The 17,250-nt window shown below is 38.4% G+C and overlaps 1 protein-coding gene across 2 annotated transcripts in view; it reads right to left on the bottom strand.

Moving 5' to 3' along the window:
- Positions 1-290: 290 nt before the first annotated feature.
- LOC121633726 (MAM domain-containing glycosylphosphatidylinositol anchor protein 2-like) overlaps positions 291-17,250 on the bottom strand; it is a 226,127-nt gene continuing 209,167 nt past the window's right edge. For both annotated transcript variants that reach the window (XM_041975923.1, XM_041975921.1), the window contains exons 15-18: positions 14,881-15,042; positions 8,884-9,014; positions 8,313-8,409; positions 291-6,943 (exon numbers count right to left, since the gene is read on the bottom strand). In XM_041975923.1, the coding sequence (XP_041831857.1) occupies positions 6,855-6,943; positions 8,313-8,409; positions 8,884-9,014; positions 14,881-15,042 (479 nt within the window). In that variant the 3' untranslated portion in view covers positions 291-6,854. The remainder of the gene's footprint in view (positions 6,944-8,312; positions 8,410-8,883; positions 9,015-14,880; positions 15,043-17,250) is intronic.

Raw genomic sequence — 17,250 nt, forward strand, 5'->3', positions numbered from 1 at the left:
TACAATGTACAACTGAACTGAGAAAAACACATAAAATATTCCTTTTCTTTATTTTTTTTTTTCATTAGTTGCAGGTATGGCACAAAAAATGAATGATAAATCCAAAGAAATGAAATGAAAAAAAAAGCCTGATCATTCAAACATAGATATAGAGCACAAAACAGAGAAGAGTGACAGGTCATCATTACAGGGTGTCTGCACAGAACAAGATAAATAACATCACTGAAACACAGCGTTTAACAGCCTTGATTTTACAGCATTAAATTTAATTATTTTAACTGTTTTTTTTCTTTTTAATTCAAATGGCAGGGGGTTGGGGGTGGGGGTGTTTCATCACTGACTACTTCTGTCACCCTGCATGGAGTCAACTGCACTGATGGGAAAGAACTGGAGTCTGTGAGAGCAAACATTTAGCTGCTGAAATGGCCTGTGGTTACTGACCAGAGCAGGTGAAAGATAAAGAGAGGACAGAGAGAAGGTGGAAATCCAAGGACAATGAGAAAGTTGTAACGCCAGAGAGAGACTGCACCAAGAGGTGGCAGGTTTGTCTCTTGTAAAGTTGTCACACTGAGCAGTCATGCCATCAAATAGTGACATCTTCATTCTTCTCTGACAGTGTAAAAAGAGATTTTTTTATTTTAGTGAGATGCAGCAACTTCTCAATGCTGTGTGGAAGTGAAACTCCCATTAAGGGTGCTATTTTGGTCTTGTGAAACTGCAACAATAGCTAGAGTTCTAGTTTAATATCAGAGAGGTTTTGACTCCTGACTGTGAGAAATTCACAGTTTTTCGTGGTTCACTGCAACGCTCTCCCACTTTGGCACTAGCTCTCTTAATGAATAAATATCAAGGAGGAAGGACAATAACAGGGCTGCTGTTTGATCACTTCAGTGGAACTAAATGTTCCTTTTTTTGTGGGGGATGCAAAAATAGCGTAATGAATGGCACAATGTGACAAAGCCCTTTTTAGGTTCAACAGAACATGAGAACATTTCCATTCAGAAAGGCATGTTCAGACTCTTCCTTTTAGAGACCCTTTAAGAATGAGATTTTAAGCTAACCCTAACACAAGGTATGGATAATATATCTCCAGTTAATTGTATTTATAACTATTTATAACAAATATGCAGAAAATTAAGTAGAATTTCTTTAAAAAATACATCTCTTGCTAAATCACAATGGAAACTTCTTGTGTTTAGCCTAATAACTGGGCACCATTCCACTCATTAAGTTTTTTTTTCAATGTATACTTTATAACATTTTCGAGGTATGCACTTTTGGGAATTAAGGCAAAACTTTCTTCTAAATTACATTTTGTCCGAGAGCAGTTGGTCATGGTTCTACTCACATGGATAAATTTAATCAAATTTACCAAAGAACTGGGAAATTGTTTCAAGATATTTCATGTTGCTGTAATTATTTTCAATCTATGGCCTGCAAAAACTCAGACAAACCTCATCCTTGAAACGCTACAGTACTTCTAATTTAATGGCATTAAGGTAAGCACTGGGTACATTCATGCACAACTGCATTATTCGTTCATGTATTCATCAAAGTCAAAATGAAGTAACTGAGTTTTTTTTAAATACATTTTTTATTCATTTTTTTTAGCTGAACCAACATTAAAGCTATGTATTTTTTTTATAGTCCAGGACATTATTATATCACGCAAGACATTTTCTTTCTTTTCCCAGAACCAGTGTGAAACTGCTGGAATCTGCTTCATTCCCATTATGAATCAAATGTTTGCTACCTTTTGAATGCAAAAAGATTAAAGATAGACATTTTATAGTTTGTGCTGTGGCCAATATGATGTAATGCAGTGCAATAGCTGACTTAAACACCTTATTTGTTTTAACGAGCAGTATTTGCAATGACTGCAAGCTTTATTTTTTTTGTTTTTTACTGTTTTAAATATTGCTTAAAGTCTTAGGTACATACTGCTGTACTTTCGAGTGATTTCATTTAATTTCTGCATATTTGGAGCCCTTATTATATTATATTATATGAGAGTGGGTGCAGGGCAAAACAACAGCATAATTAACAGTTTAATAAAGATTCCTAAATTTAAGCAAAAATTATAACAAATGTAATTGTACATCAGTAAAACACACAAATGGGGAAATATTTTGAATCCTGAATGCACATAATTTAAGAGGTGAGACGATCGTTGTTGTTGCAGCAAGGAATGATATGCTGCTTTCTAAACCACCTGCTTCACCAGCTGGATCGATCTGAACAAAATGTACCACAAAGAGACTAGTTAGCAGAAGAAAAGAAAAAAAACAAAACAAAACAAAACAAAACCACAAAAACTTAAACTAAAAATATCCAGATGCGGGACTCATTTTGGAAGACATCACCAGTATGCATCAGATCTGTCTGTATCTCAAACTGTGTCCTATAAATGGATGCATATGTAGTCATCTTAGGAAAATTTAAAGCTGAGTGAATTTGCATGCTACAAAAGAAGTAGTTTAAACTTTTTTTTTATAATAAATTGTACCTACTAGATATCACATTGTTTGCTAGGATGAACTACTTTAAGCAGAAAGCACATATAAGAAATTAAATAGAGTGCTGAGAAGATGTACAACGAAGAAAAGAAAGAAATTAGAGCCATTTTAGTCTTGTAATTGCAAAAGATTATATGTACCACTGCTGTAATGGTGAAAAAAAGAATCCCAATGTTGAGGCCCACTGATTAAAATTTAGCATTTAGGTCCCGCATCTACAATAATCGTAAATTAATTTTCTGGTTTTTGTTGCATGTTCCACAACTGCACAGGCCTGTCGTCATTAATGGTTTACATATTCAGTGACTGTTAATCTTCACAACTGCACTTTGAAGGAGGACTTCGGTCAAAAACAGAACAAGCTGAGAGTGTGAGCTACTCTTAAGGTTCACATTGCTCATATTGTTGACATTGAGGGAGTGAAATGCACATAATTGAAAAATCAGGGACATAAGAACTGCAGAAAATAAACAATTATCTTTTTTGTAGTTCAGTTTTAGCCCAAAAACATTTCTTAACCTCAATGTAAACTTCAAACTTGCACAAATTTACCAAGTATTTTATAATATAAATGATAAACCTGGGATAAATGGGAGGTCTGCTGTAGAGTTTGCAGGCTAATACTGATGTCTTTCCAATATACGCATAGTAGCTAAACAACAGCCCTATGTACCCTGGAAATCTGTTGTTTTAGGAAATATAATAACTTAAGTGTTAGACAAAAGCTTTTATTATCATATCGTTCAAAGAAGAATGATACCATTTTTGTTTATGTTTATTTATCATGAATATAACACCAACCAGTTAGCTTAGCATAGCAAAATGACTGGATGGACAGGGGGGACAGCTAGCATGGTACCAATCAAAGTTGCAAAATCAGGCTGTGAGCACTTGTAAAGCCTATAAATAAACAAATATTTCATGTGTTATCTATAGAATAATAATAGTAATAATAATAACAGAACAGCAGTTTGTGGTTTTTAGATGATTAATCAGGAGCGGTAACTTTATTTCTCTATATTGCAATTCCCCCTGAAAAGAGCAGCAACTCATTGTTTTAACTCTTTTTTTCCCCTCATTTATTAGGGATGAAACAGACAAGGTATAATGAGTTATTTAATGAGTTTTTGGAGTTGCTGGCAAACTTTGTAACTGCTGGACAAAGACAGCTAGCCTAGCTGTTCCCCTCTTCCTTTGAGTTTTAAACTATGCTAGGTGACTCCTGGCTGTAGCATCACAGTAATAATACATAAACATACACTTCAAGCAAGTTCCCCATAATGTTAAGTGCTTTGACAACAATACCAAATGTATCCTTTTATTTAAACTTTGCAGTAATTTAGATATTCGTGTACTAAAGAGCTATTGTCAGTAAGATGTGCAGATCTTTTGCTCTCAATCAAGTGATTTGATCAGGTGCTCAGGGATTTAAAAGAAACTGTTGCCAACAAATCTAGATGAATTCATGTTTGTACTTTGTTACAGTGATAACTGAAGGGTCACTTTGGCACTTTTTGTTACCCACTATACCACAGAAGGGTATAGCAGCTAGCTAATGGTGGAGCTAGCTAATGGATTTTATCTGAGCCTCTATTTTTGGAAAGTCTGCATCAAAATTTTCTTGATGTGTTTCAAACGACCCACGAAAGTCTGAAAGTCCTCATCAAACGCACACAGAGAAACATATGATTTAGTAAAACATTACATCTTTTAAGACTGTAAGATCAAGAACGCCCAAGAAGTCCACTTACATTCAGTGTGATCTAAAACTTGAAATGAAAATGACCAAAATTTGATAAAAAAAAAAAGAGGAGAAAAAAATAAAAAATAAAAAATAGAGAAGCTCATAACAGATTTTATCTGTAATGATTATATCTCAGTAACAAAATTATATAGACCAAAATATTATTGAAAGGATGCCCTGAAAATGCTCTTCATTCTGCTCTGTTTTGCGTAGCATATTTATCTTCTTTACATTGTATCAGTTTCTTTTCACTACTATTGTACACAGCTTTATGCATGCACAAATGTACAACCCACTCAGACTAATCCAGGCTTTAACTGAAGAGGCTACATATGCTGAACCACAACACCCAGTCTGCATTCATGGGATTTTTTTAATACCTCCCTTGCATCTGACTACAGATTCTCTTAATATTCCTTAGTGTTGTGGTTGCACTATAAATAACACTATAAGTAAAAAAAAGGGCAATTTGCTGTTAAATATAGATTTGAGTATTGAAAAAGCCTGAACTTGTGAGAGTAGGTCACACATGTGCAGAGAAATAATAAAAAAAGGACTTTAAATGTTGAGACCTTAAACTGTATGTTGTGCTTCCTGTACTCCAACATAAAACATTTATCATAAACCTTTGAATAGAGCTTCTTTAACATTTACAAGTTATACATTTACCAGATTGGCTTACTTCTTATGCTTCCATCAGCTTTGATATTTTAGCAATGCAAAGGGAGACAACAAGAAGAGAAAGTAAGTTAAGTCATCTTCAAAAAACAAAGAAACAAACAAAAAAATAAAATAAAAAAAAAAGAGAAACAAGACAAGTCCTCAAAACATTTCTCATAACCAACAATGAACGGAATTCTTCATTATCTTATTTTCTCTTTTTTACAATACATATATTTTTTTAAAAACCCCGCTGGTTAAGGTTATGGTCTCAGGTAGATCTTCCACAGTCAATCTTCACAGTTTGTGTAAAAGCAGAGAAACATTCTCGCTAGAGTAATAAAATATCATGACTATTATTGTGGTCATTATCATGTTTTATTTTCATATTGTTCCATATAAATGTTGGAGGATACGGATGAAGAGATTCATCCTAATAAAGAGCTTGCAGTCCCAAAGTTCCTGCTCTCCTCCCTGTACAACACAATGTTTTATTCCACAGTTGTTCTTCTCGCTTGTTAAAAAATGCTCTCCCACAGCGAGGGAGAATTATGAGAAGAGAGAGAGGGGTATTCATTTCATGAAATGTCTTTATCCCTCTGATTTGAAAAAAAAAAAGATCCTCAGCCTCACTTTCACCATTTCCGCTCACTGTTTTTATCCACGCTGATTCCAAACCTGTGCTCAGGGTCTGCCAGTGCTGCCTGGTTGGCTGCCTTTACGTGAAACTCGTGCGTAGGCCTAGGCGCATGCGCACACACAAACACTCACCCTTGCATGCGCACAAACACACGCAGTCACAGGCAGCCGCCCCTATGAGGAATGTAATCTGGGTTTAGCTAAGCCCCATACTCCCTCTGAACATGCATGCCTTCCTTTCAGCACTTGTGGGGCGAAAGAAACGTAGAAAATAGCCCATCAGAGGAAACATGAACAGAGACTTGTTCGATGTTGATTAACACATAGGCTCACGATTCGGTTTGTAATCTGAAGGCACTTTGTTTCATGGCAGAAAGTAAAGTGGCTTCTGTTCCACAGCCAGACTGACTGAATATTTGAGTCAGACTACAGTAATTGGACCTTTCGCTACAGTCTGCTTTTTCCGTCTTTTCCTCCACTCTTTTCTTCATTTCAACCTCTCTATATTATAGCTCCTAAACTTCAACTTCTTTCTTCCATCCATTCCAGCTGTCTACAACTGCGCTGACTTTTATGCATTTATTATTCTGCCATCATACCGTCGGTTGGCCACTTGGACTCGTGAGCACAGTGTTAAAAGATACATAGGCAGCTACAGGGGAGTAAGCAGACAGAACAAAATGTTGCCCGAGTCCGTGTTTTTCTACAGAACAGCACCAAGCAGATAAAGAAATGCCAGGGTGTGACGTGAGGCTGGGCTAGAGTGAAAAACAAGTGGCGGTGATTGGCATCTGGTGGAAGAAAATGAAGATAAAGATACACAGAGAAAGGTCGAATTCCATTTGTTTGTAAGCAGGGAAATGTTATTTAATATTCAAAAAGTCAGCAGTATCTGTTTTCGGCCACCGTCCAAAGATATTTCCATAGCTTCATAAAATTAGTCTTGTGCTTTACAAACTGCCCTCCCTCAAGGCTTGCAAACTCCTCTGCCAAAGTCCAGGCTCATTCATCGCCCACCTGTCTTTGTGCTCATAAAGACATCCCAAATCCTGTACCGGGGGGGATGTTTTCCATTAAAGAGCTCTTCTCAAAAGAAAAAATTAGTGTATCTTCTTTATTACTTTCTATTTTGTCTTTTGTTCTTTCAAAAAAGTTGCTCCTCCCCCCGCGGTCTGTGGTCCGTCTGGGGACCTTGCTGCTTTCAGGATGCATGAATCTTTGGTGATCGGATGCCGAGGGTATAGCTCACAGACGGCGGGTCTGAACATTCGCCTCTGAGATGACGGGGAGAAGGGTCACCTCTGACCCTCCAGGAGGGTCAGCACCAAGATAACACATAGCAGCCATATATGGGAGTATGTGGTCAGGCCCTTGGCGTTGTCATCTAAGTTGGAAAAGAAAAAAAAATGGTAGTAACAATCGATTTTCTGCACTTTTGAAGAAAGACACAATGATCATGTCCAGATACAAAACCATAATAGTACAAGTGATCAGCATTTGTGAAAGGATCACTTGGAAACTTAAACATGCTGAGTTTCTTGTAATTCAATTTCTTATTTGTCCATCAAATGTGAAGCGTTTGCAAAGGTTTTGCTGCATTGCATGTGTGCAGGATTGAGTGCTGTGTCAGAATGTGTTCAGATGGGAAGTGTGTTCAGTCTACTGCTGGCTAAAGCTTGAACAAGTAATGTTACAATATTACTAGCTCAAAACTGAATTTTGTATGACTCAATTCCTCATCGTCATGATTATGTCTTTCACTCCTTATAGTAAGCATTTAACAAGTAAACAATCTTTTAATCAATGAGGAGCTCCACCGCAAAAAGCTACTCAGTTACCAAAAAAACCCAGACTTAACAGTTACTTTGAGAAAAGCCTCCAATAAATGATTCCCCATAATGCTGTGCTATTCCCTTAATGCACAACTAACCTATGTGAGAAATCCCAAAATAGTCACAATGAACCATTCTCCGGTAAAATGAGCACCTTTGTAAGTAAGAAGTCACCTCTGATAGGTCTTCATGAGAGATTTCTCAATTTTCCATCTTACATCACCAAAAGCCATGCAAGATTCATCATGCAAGATTGAATTGCATTATTCATACTACTCTGTCCTCAGCCTGGGCAACTAGTCCTTTTTACTCCAAATTAATTTATGTAGTCGCTTTATACCGCAATGGCTCCAAATGTAAAATAACATGTAGAACAATAGTATTGAGGTAATAAAAAGAATACATCTTCCAGACCAGTTTACTGCTTCTGATTTTCCTTTGGAGTCATGGTTATAATCTGCTACTGACATAAATAATTAAAACAGATAGCCCTGATTTGTTTATGGTAGCTAATCGAGACGTCCAAGTTTGAGTGGCTTCTGGCTATGATTTTCTTTCCAATCATAAATAACATGAATTAAATCAAAGGAACAGGGTCTGTCTGGCTAACAGTATGACCTTGTCAACTGCAGGCCATTTTATGTGGCCCATTTTCTCCTTTTACCTTCTGTTTGTTCCTCTGGCACAATTACACTTCTCCACTCAGCCAGCAGCACGGCTATCTTTCATGTAATTACAACCTAGTTGCTATGACAACCATGTTTTCACCATGAGAGGGTTTTTCAGTGCTGCTGCCAACTGTCTGAGATTAGATCCCCTCCTGTAAATCTCAGCTTTGTCTGGCGATGCAAAGAGAACCTAGAGTTTAGATAAGAGGGACAGAAGAAGTAAAGGAGTAGGTGGATGTGTGGGGCCACTCACTGGGTGGTGGGTCTCGACACTCCCCTTCCTCCAGCGTGATATCATCGATGGCAATGTCCCCTTCAATTCCTGGACCCCGGATACCTTCAAGAACAACCTGCGGAGAATAAAACAGCTTATTGTATATCCAGCCCAGATAAACCACAAAAACAAGGAAATGAGCTTAATAAGATAAAATCTAAGTTGGTGCACAGCACAATTTAGCTTAATTGCCCTTTTGAAATTATTCCAACAGGTGGTTTTGAACAGTTAACCACAGGAGTAGGGAAAAAAGCCTCAGGAGTGCTGCGGAAACTAAAAAAAAATTATATGACTGAAAGAGCAACACCAATAAAAATGAACTCTACAGCCCTATATTTAATTATGAAGTTAAGGCTTCCTGGTAGCAAAGCATGAGGAATATTGTTTTCTCAGAAAAAATGGCCGAGTATGTTGTCCACTTGTGATGTGCTTCATCTGTGCGCAGCCCCAAAAGAAACAAATACCTCACAAACACAAAGGAGGAAAAAAAGATGGCAGGAAGGAGAGCTCCACTGCTCACTGGGTTGATTAATTATTTTTTTGGTCTCACCTGGAAGGACGATGTTGGATGGATGCTTACTTTGGCCTGCTTCCACCGTTCACCTTGGTTACCACTTTGCGACCACACAGGACTCTCTGAGGTCGTTTGGCCCTTCTGCTTCAGGAAGGCGTTAAGTGTTCCTGTGTGAAGAAAAGAGACTGTGACTTACACACTTCAGTGCACACATACCAGTGTGATTTCATTAAATATCTACATATTTTTGCAACACTGAACTCCATTTAACTCAGTGGTTCTCAACCGCAGGGTTGAGATCAGTCCAAGACACATGACATTATCTTAAGTCTTGGAGCTCAGTAAGGAAAAATACTGGAAATCAGTTTAAGTGGGCATCAACACTCACTCAAGGTAACCAAATCATCTTAACTACATTAATCCTTTAACTTTGCATGAAATCCATGTGAGGCCACTATCAGTCAGCCTGAAAAGTAGATTGAACTTCACATGTTGGTGGAGGAAGATTTGTGATGAAAACAAACAACCAAGAAATGGCAGATAATTCTTGACTAATTGAATAGTTTAGAAATTGGTCTGTTACCCGTGGCTTCAGAGGTGCCATGCACGATTTCCATCAAGCAGTTGGGAGCAATTAGTGTCTTTCCAAAGCACACGTCAACATGTGGCCACCCTGACTTTGCTTTCTTTGGAGTAGGATGGCCAACCAGGTTTAAGGAGCAGGTTGGAGAATGTGAATGGTTACCAAGTAATGCTCCGCTTGCCATCAGATAGCTCTGTCTGACAGATACCTGAAGCTTTTCTATGGCTCCTTTCAAAACTACCAGACATCTAGAAGGAAAACAGTAATTTTCCCAACAGAGTACAAAAGTTGCTGCCTCGACGTGTGTTTTAATGGGTTAGTTAATGTAAAAAGGTGAAAACCTAAGGGGTCTTCCTCTTCCTCCCTGTTACCCTCAACAGGTTTATTTTTGTGCTTCATACTCAGTTTCATCCACCTCTACTGCACATTGCTAAGAAAGAATGAGTTGTGTATCAAGGGACCCACAAATCACACTGCATGACATGTTAAAATCAAACCATGATCATGAGAAAATCTCTGTAGACCTAAAATATGACATTCTGGTGAAGCATGGAGTATAAAACTTTTTCTAATGGTTTGAGAGTTCCCAGAGGTCCACTGGCTTCAAACATTGTAAAAAGAAGGACCTTCGGACCTACCAGCTGTCTACCTGGAGCTGATTACCCAGCCACATTAAATTACAGAGTAAAAACCTGCTGTAAAAACAGAGCTACTTTAACAAAGCTTCAGATGTCCTCTGAAGATATGAGCGAACCTGTCAGAAGGATTACTTTTTCAGCAGCAACTCATCAGTCATCATGTCAAGGCTGGGACCACTGGGTTTTACAAACAGCGACCATGAGTGTGAAGATTCTCTAACAAAACAAAACTCTACAATTTGTTGCATCAGGTGTATAGTCTTCAGTGTAGCATCCATAGAGTGAAGCACGGTAGTGGCTGCATTATGTTGTGGGTTTGCTTAGCTTGTATTTGATCAGTGGTAAGATGGGAAAGTCAGGGAACAGTGACACTGTTGGGAGATTACAATTACAAAGAGATGCTAGGATTCACACGTAAAATTAAAGGGTCAAAATCATAACAACAATTAAAGTATCTGCTTTTTTTTTTTTTTTTTTTTTCAAGTAATTCTTCTCCTTAATACCACCCACAATGAAAGAGTCCATTATGAATTCAAGTCCCACTCCAAGATAAATTGGACTATAAGGTTAATATTCACGTCGTTTCCTGTATTTCAAATTTATATATTCTTCCACATGTGAATCACAGCCAAGCAGAGCCAAAGGTTAAACTTGAGTCATATGAATTGATACATTTATTAAGCCAAGGCTCCGCAAGCGATCATAAATTATTCTGTAGCTAAAGGTAACTGAAGTTAAGTATTACTAATGGGAAATGTGTGATGAGAATTTTTGTTGAATGTAAATAAGTTCCCTGTGGAAGACAGTTCTTAATTCATCATTAGTATACGATTCTTTTCACGCAGTTCACTTTCCTTTTCATCTCTGCTGGATTCACACTGATGCTACTCAGGACAAACTACTGAATGTCGCTAGTGAGGGCAAGGCCGCATCTAAGAATACTGCATGACAGATTCACTTGCAACTGAATTCACATTTAACCCCTAAAAAAATGCAAAAATGCTGTCTCTTATTGATATAGGATAGACTATGAGGTTTTAACTGAAAACTCCCCTCAGTGAGACCTCCTGTCAGGCCTTGGGCTTTGATATAAAACTGTAGGCTGATGACACTGAGTGCAATCATTTTATCTTCCCTACATCAATTGTGTTTTTTATTTATTTAATTTTTTATGTTCCAAGCAGAAAGCATGTGTGTGAGAGAGTGTAGTATTCTTTTGCAGGGGATCAGCAGGAGCAGTACCCAAAGACCCAAATCAGGTTCGCAATTTATTAACACAATTGCGAAGCTCAGCAAGACCGCTGCACTGAAGTCAAGTGAATTTCCCAACTATGCAAAGCAGCATCTCTGCGTTGACACAAATGCATGAAACAACTGGGACTGCAGCTTTGCTCTTGATACATCTTTGCCTCAGCGAGGTGTCTCATTACAGCTCAACCCCCTCAAACAAAACATCCGTGTGACCAGGGAAAGCTCCACTGTATGTCCCTGTTCATATTCTCTCATCAGCATAGCATACACTTTCCCCCATGACAGCACAATCTCCTATGAGAGATGAGCTCTTACACAGAACATGACCTGCGGTTTCATCTCCTGTTGAAGTGTTTAGACTGTAGGAAGATTCCTGCTGAGCTAGCTGGCTCACATTTTCTTTGAACTTATTGCAATGTAGGTGGTTGTGTCAGTGTCATCACATCCTGAGCAAAGGCATATGCTGTATATTCTTTGGAGAACCTGTGTTTAAATGAATACCTTTGGCAGACACTTGTGAGATTTAAAAAGGGATCTGAGAAGAGAAAGATGTGAGTGTGATGAAAAGTGAGAAATAGCTTGAGGAAATGTTCAATTATGTAGTAAGGATGAAAGAGGGGCATTGAGGTACAGTACCACCTTCCCTGCTAATAAAAAAATGACTATTGCTACTAAGAGGGTCAGATTTAAAAAGAAAAGACTTGGGTGGGACTTGGGGTGCTTGCCTGGAGATTTAATCCAATAAACAAATCCAAAGCGGGCTCCAAAGGCAAACTTTGATGTGTATACTATACTATAGAGGAGTTTCTTTGAGGGTGAGCCACTGTTTTCATCAGGGTGTAGGCGATACTCCTTATTGACTAATTCTGGCCTTCAGCGCTGCCACGTCAAAGCTTGACTCTGACTCACCTCAACAGCACAGTCCCAAAGAGTGTTAAACACCCAGAATATCAAGATGGAGCCACCTCTGATGGTTATGTGAGTCACATCTTGAAATACAAAAAAATCCTTCAGCTATTTAAAACAAAGTTGTTTATAAGAAAAAATATAACATTCACATTGGTAGAAGCTCAGGGTGAATTTCTCCCATGGCAGCAGAAGCAGCATACTAAATGGAGTGTAGCTATGGAGGATCTGAGCTAGGATTCAAGTCACTGACATTTAGTCCATTCATCATAACACACCACAGCCTGGGCTGGGTTTCACCATGGATGGGGAGGGGAGCAAAGACAGGGTCTGGCTGACGATCAATTTGAGCAAATTGGAAATGTCACAGCCTACTCAACCTCAGCAGTGAGCCAGAGGAGCTTTCATCTCCCTGCTGAGTCGCCCTCCAACACCTCTTCCCTTATATTGTCCTGACTGCCCTCGCTTCCGCTTCTCCAGATGTTTGGTCCAGCCCACCTGCCTGGACACTTCTTCTGAGGAAATTCCAAAAGAGGTGTGACTAAATTTCAAGCTTTAGGCAGTCAGACAAGCTAGTGTGCTGCTGGAAGGTTTAATTCTATTCTATTAATTTCATTGCAGATGATCTGAATTAATCATATTTATTGTTTTGTCCCATCACTTGTCAGTGCATACATGTTTTACATTTCAGGGTCTACAACAATTTCATAAAACAGCAGAGTAATAATAATAATAATAATAATAATAATAATAGCTTTACAAAGCAGCAGATGTTACATTTGAGTATAACCTGAACCAAAAATATTACAACAATATAAAACAGAAGTCTATAAACCAACCAAAAACCTAATAGACTGTGTGGGCTGCATGGTTCAACACACACACAGATAACCAACAAAGCTCTTCATTTTGATGGAAGTCAGATTATGCATATGCGCCTCTCTGTAAATTTAAAGGGCTCAAAAATATTCAGGGAAAGGCTGAATATTTTTGACTCCACTGAAATTAGCCTGCAGAACCTTAATACCATCTACGAAATTTATGGTCTCTCATAATAGTTCAGAAAAACTACCTTCAATAACATCTGCAAAGATCACTGTAGAGGTATGTAAATATTGATGTTGCATGAAAAGAGTCACTGATTTGATTGTGATACTCCATAAAAATAGACAAATCTGCAGTTTACCTTTAAAAAATATCTAATATTCAGAGCAATTTTCAAGGCTGTTTATACCAATAATGCAATTCATAAAAAAAAACTTCAAAGGGAGCAAAAAGGTTAGGTTAAGATCTATCATGCACAAAAGAGTGTGTTTAGGGTGAGGAAGAGAGTAGATAAGTGGTTGGGGGCTGTAGCAGCAGGTCCAGCAGAAGCTCAGGAATGCAAAGCAGGTGGATGGTGGAGATTGCTATGATCCAACGTCTCATCAGAATACTGCAAATGAAGCCAAATGTTCACTGTAAATGTCTTTCTAGAGGAGGGAGAAGCTGCCAACATCAACTTTATTTGTCACCACTGCTCTCTTCATTCTTTATCTTAATGCATTTTTTAAGTAAAATAAACATTTTAGCAAATATTCTGCTGCATATATGGTGTCACTGTATTTTCATTTTTAAAGGCCCACAAGACAAAGAGTACAGAGGGCTTTGTGCATGTTCTTATAAATTGATGTAAAGCACTCTACATGTATGTAAGGCTGCAGTGGTTTGGAAGACATTTCAGTGGTGCCCTTCACCTGCTTTATAAACCTGTGCAGCAGCTTATAATAGGAGGTAAACTTCAGACAAGATTTTACCACAACAGACCTTCAGCAAAGTGTAAGTGGCTGTTTTTGTGCTGCAGATCCATTTGTGCTCACAACTCCCAAATGCACAAACACTACAAACAGCATACACTCAGAGCAGGAGTGCTTGTGCCCGGCTGATTGGGTCCCTGGTGAAGACAGTCTGTCGTAAGCCACAGAGTGCTCCTTCAGTCGCTGCATTATCTTCAAATGGACCATACGAGGTTGTTATCTCCATTCAGAGATGAATGTAGGAGCTAATGCCCAGGATGTGCGTGCACACCTTTGAAAGGGTTTGTTCAAAAATAAGATATCTTTTGCTGGAAACATCTGTCAGCTGCCTTTGCAAAATTTTAGCATGAAAGCACCAAACTCCAAGGCTTAGCCACTGTGGGGACAAGCTCTGTGGAAATGATGGAAAATCTCTTCCTTAGAGGGAAAAGGTGCTGCAGCTCTTTCTTTTCTCTGAAACATGGCTGCTGTGCTTTCTCTCTCACAAAACAAGTAGTCTTTCATGTTATACACTAAACAAAAAGATAAAACCCCCACTGTAAGATGCAAAAATTAGTGGACCGAAACTAAGAAATTTCATCTACCAATCTACGTTTCAAAGGCAGAGTGGTTTCCCAAAGATTCTTGATGATGTGCTTCCTTTTGTAAATAAAATTGCTTGTAATGTTTCCTCGACTATGTTTAGTTCCACACACAGTGTGCAGAGCATAGCGACCAACGGCACAGAGCAGTGGCGCCGCTTTCTTTAATGTTTGGTAATGATTGAATCTTACCCACAGTCGATACATTCAGTTATTTTTCTGATAGGATCACAGATGTGTGTTGTACAGATAAAGTGCATATGAGGAATGCTTCTTACCTATGTGTTTTCCAAACATGTGGTAGAAGAAGCCAAAGCAGTAGGCAGGTGGGTTTGTGATGCCGTAAGGGTTTTTAGGTGCAATGTTGAAAAATGGACTTATAAGCCGTGCCTGGTCCCCTTCTTTGCGTGGTCTCGATGTTTCAATGTACATGTAGAAACCTTAAAATAGATAAATACACAATTATAATGAGGGAAACTTCAAGCAAATTATATTTATCAAAGCATATTATATGCATCAGCATCATGAATTTCCCTTTACAAGACATAAAACTGTACTGTAATCAGACAGTAAAGCAACAATTATAGAAAATACATGTATTATAAGTGCACCAAGGCTGAGTGCTGCGATAGTTGGTTTGGTTTATTTATTGCAGTGTCATGCAGAGAAAGTGCCCAGCCCGTTGGGCTTACAAGACACTATACATTATAAATCAAAACAATTCCAAGACGGCTAAACACAAAAGAAGAAAAAATAAACATAAAGCCAAAATCAAAGTACATATAACAATCCACTGAAACATCAATAACAACATGGATCAGGACACATAAGGGACAGTGGAGCCCAGGGGGAATTACCACATGATTTTTTCCCAGTTTTCCCAGCCATCTAGCTGTTAAAGCATGACAATGCAGAATCTAACCACCTGGACCAGTTTAATGCATGACTTTCAATGAGGACTCACCTAAAAGAGGGAAAGGTACAGATTTTTAGTGACCACACTACAGATGATGGAATTGGAAGTATTTGAAAAAAACTTTTTGAGCCAGTTTGCTGTGTGGGCTAGTGTTAACTCTTAGACCAGTGGTTTTCAAACTTTTTGTTCGAGACCCCCAGCCTCATGCGTTGACTTAGTGATTAATTGTGTAATTGTGTCAAATGGATCATCTTGTAGCCATCCTCTAAATGTAAGGCTGGAATACTGTCAGAATCTTCATAAATAAGGAGGATAAAGTGGTTTTTGGTGAATCACTCCTGTGACCTACATGCCCAAAATCTACTTATTTCGTAGAGATAATGTCAAATTCAGATTTTTAATTTGGCATGTTGTTAACGTTAACTTTGGCATGCACCAAGCAGACAAAGAAGATTTGTTTAAAAATAATATTAAAAACTGGAAGGATAGTGGGAAAAAAAATCCTGAATGATGGTGATATTTTGGTGAAATCAAAACAAAGAAAACCACCAGTAGGGTGGTAGGGGTAGTCTATGATCTGAGGTTGCTGCAGTTGGTTAGGTCTATATTCAGCAACATTATGTTCTCAAAGAATGAGGTCAGCTGATTACCTGAATATACTGAATGAGCAGGTTACTCCATCAATGGATTTTTTTCCCCCCTTGATGGCACTGGTATATTCCAAGATGACAAATTGTAAAAAGGTGGTTCAGGGTGCATGAGACATCATTTTTACACATGGATTGTCCACCACAGAGTCTAGACCCAAACCCCATTCAGAATCTTTAGGATTTTCTGGAGAAAGCTTTGTGCAAAGGTCAGACTATCCCATCATCAATGCAAGATTTTGGTAAAAAACGGCTCAAGTTTACACTGCTACACTGTTTTAAGAATAAACAGCACATTATCTCAACATGCTTTGTGGTTGGCACAGCACACAGGAGAAAGTCACCATGCATGGGTGGGACTCTTCTGAAAACAGTGAATGTTCTTCATATAAGGTTTAACACCACCATTTTTTTTCTGTTGATACTGCAACAGCCTGACAGAAATGAAACCTTCCATATCAGAGATAAGGCGCAAGTCTTTCTCTGAAGTTCCTCTTCCACTAGTCACAATAGCCTGGGGCCAATTGGGGTGATAAAAACAGGGTTAAATCTATGCTCCCTCAGTCTGACAGTCATGCTCAGCAGACAGTCCTCTGGTTGTGACTAAGGCAAATAATCTGAAGCTAATCTGTGCCCTGCCACAGGAAAAGGGACGGTAGCCGGTGTGCAGCTTTACACCCCTTCAGCCAAAAACCAAATGGAAAATCTCCCTCTGTTGAATCTCATATTGGATAATTATAGGCTAAGAGGAATGGGGCTGATAATGAAATGCTGGACATTCTGAAACCATTAGATGATTAAAGCCAATGTATTATTTACTGCTTCAGCTGCTCTTGGTGCCACAGCAGCATAATGGACATTTATATTCCATCACAGATAACTTCCATCAGAGCATCCATACAGAACCCTCTGATGGATTCATACATATCTGATTTTATTAATTCGTTATTTTTAAGCTACAGCTTTTGGGATGACTGTACATATGACCACTCTACTAAATACTAAAAATGTGTACTAACGAGGTTCATAACTTTGAAGGATATATGATAAAGACTGCTCACTGTTAGACTGTGTTGTGTTAAGCA

This window comes from Melanotaenia boesemani, chromosome 22 (assembly GCF_017639745.1).
Source record: "Melanotaenia boesemani isolate fMelBoe1 chromosome 22, fMelBoe1.pri, whole genome shotgun sequence".
NCBI classification, from domain to species: domain Eukaryota; kingdom Metazoa; phylum Chordata; class Actinopteri; order Atheriniformes; family Melanotaeniidae; genus Melanotaenia; species Melanotaenia boesemani.